The 2,250-nt window shown below is 41.3% G+C and overlaps 1 protein-coding gene across 1 annotated transcript; it reads right to left on the reverse strand.

Annotated features, from left to right (window-relative positions):
• Positions 1-692: 692 nt before the first annotated feature.
• Positions 693-1,751, reverse strand: LOC124101256 (uncharacterized protein C2orf78; the record flags this gene model as incomplete). Its single annotated transcript, XM_046457132.1, is given in 2 exon segments — positions 693-983; positions 1,653-1,751. Coding segments are annotated over 2 exon segments (338 nt in total), but the record flags the coding sequence as incomplete, so codon positions are not given.
• Positions 1,752-2,250: the final 499 nt, after the last annotated feature.

The following is a 2,250-nucleotide window of genomic DNA, read 5'->3' on the forward strand; positions in this document are numbered from 1 at the left end:
TTTTTCTGCCAAACATAATTGTGTATATATCTTTTGGGGTTATATTGCCACCCCCAGCCAGAAAACCCTTGCCATAATTAAGCTTCTCTAAAGTGACTGTGTGGTCACTGGCTTTTAAAATGACTGAAAGCACATTATAGGTCACCCTCCCATCCCCAATACACACTAACATGCATACCAATGCAAGGCTTCACTATTTAACTTATGGATCCCTTGCAGAAGAATTTGGGAAGACACTTGTACACAGCACATCGTAGACCATACCTAAGGTAAACAGTACCCATCTACTTCTCTGTTGACTCTTTCCCTTCAGAATATGAATATAGTGTTTTGCCTAAAGAAATGGAGGCATTGGAGATACTGGTCAAACAGAGGGCATAAAGTATGGGTCAGGTCCTTGCAGGAGCCAATATAGGACAAAATCCAGTCAATTCAACATTTTGATAAATACTGATTGAATAGCTGTTTCTAGTGTTAGGGATATAACAGTGAATGAGTCCAGCAGGTGGATGCTGTTATTGTGCAAGTGCTATTCTTATGGAAGTAGAGCTCCTAGGATAGGAACCAGGCTCATCTGCTCCCATTGAGCATAATCCCCAAAGTAACTCATTTTTCCTAATGTTTTTAAAACATTTTTTTAGTTGTAGATGGACACAACATCTTCCTTTAATTTGTATGTGTTGCTGAACATAGAACCCAGTGCCTCACATGTGCTAAGTGAGCGTTCCACCACTGAGGTACAACTCAGCCCCCCCTCAGCTTTTTAAAGGTCTCTTGGTAAAGCTTAGGTTGGTTTCTCTTCTGCTTCATCTTGGGCATGGTTGGCTTCTCTTCTGCCTTGACTTTATTGCCTGGCTGCTTCTTCTCCTGGGATTTCCTGGAGTTGTTTTCTCTGTTCCTCTTGGTCTTTTCCTGCTCATGGCCCTTAGCCTTGCTGTTCCTGCTGGATGCAGATTTCTGAGGTTTGCTGTTAGAGTGCTTGGCTGTGTGCACAGGGGCCCTACTACTGTCTGCATCCCTGTGAGCCACACCTCCTAATGTGCACTCTAGGTCCCTTGGCTACATTTTGGCCTGTGGAGTTCCATCAGGACACTCTGAGGCTTTATGTTTGTTGTTCCTCACTGGATTACAAGGACCCTTTTAGACAGTTGAGTTTTTCCTGCCTCTGATTCACCATGATGGCTCTGGTGTCATTGGATTTTGTTATTGTGAGACTTTCAGGTTCGTCAAAGTCTTTCAAGGAACTGAAAAGCTCAGGAAGTTGAATATCCCCCACCAATGCAGTGAGGTCTGCAAAACCACTGCTAGATTTAATCCCGTTGGTCCTCAAGACTCAGGCTGTTCTTTTCCAGATGGATAATTTCAGAGTATGGCTTCTTCTTTTGGTCCGGAGGACCAATGGAAGGCAGAAGCTGATGGATTTCAGGGCTATTTAAAGGGAATAGAGGAGGATCTTGGTTTTTCATGGTGAACTGGCAGGCATCCAGAGGCTTTGAAAGCATGGTTTTAATCTCATTTAGTTTCTTATTCTCTATTTGTTTCTGGCTTTGAGTTGGGGGCGATGCTCAGAAAGTAGTAGAACTCTGGACTGGAGTTATTATTGAAATGTCCCCACATTCAGTTCCTCTGGAGTATTTGGCTTTTTCTGTTACTGTAGCAGTTGGGGAATTCTGGAGATTGTGGCAGACAAAAGGTCTGACTGGAAGCTTGCAATCCCAAGGAAACCTCCATCCCTAAGGAAGTTTCCATCACTGCAAAGGAAGGAATGGAGAAAGATCATAAGTAGAATGCTCCCCCTATGCAGAAACACACTAATCAAGGAACCTTCCAACTGTGGAGAAGGCATTTCTTATAGCAGTTTTTAAGAACCATGGACAGACTTCTGTTAGGAGGTTAGGAAGGAAGGAAGGAAGAAAAAATAAATTTTTTACAAAATAGAGAACAAAACAAGAAGTGTAATGTAATTTTATCACTGTGCTTGTTCATCTTCCTCTCAATATTACCCATAACAAGTTAAGGATATGAATGCCAGTAGGTAGATACTTCAATTAATATAAAAATTTTTCTGATAAACATTTCAGTTATAAAGAGGCAAAGAAAATGCTTCAAAATGATCATGTAATTTTTATTTGTCCTAAAATTCTAGTTTATAATCATTTATAACAGGAAAATGTTGTCCCAGCTATTGCCCTTCTTGGACTTTTCCCTGAAGACCTTAAAAGAGCGTACTACAGGGATACTGCTACATCG

This window comes from Marmota monax, unplaced genomic scaffold (assembly GCF_021218885.2).
Source record: "Marmota monax isolate L192 unplaced genomic scaffold, Marmota_monax_Labrador192_F-V1.1 WCK01_AAM20220418_F8-fsc03112, whole genome shotgun sequence".
NCBI classification, from domain to species: domain Eukaryota; kingdom Metazoa; phylum Chordata; class Mammalia; order Rodentia; family Sciuridae; genus Marmota; species Marmota monax.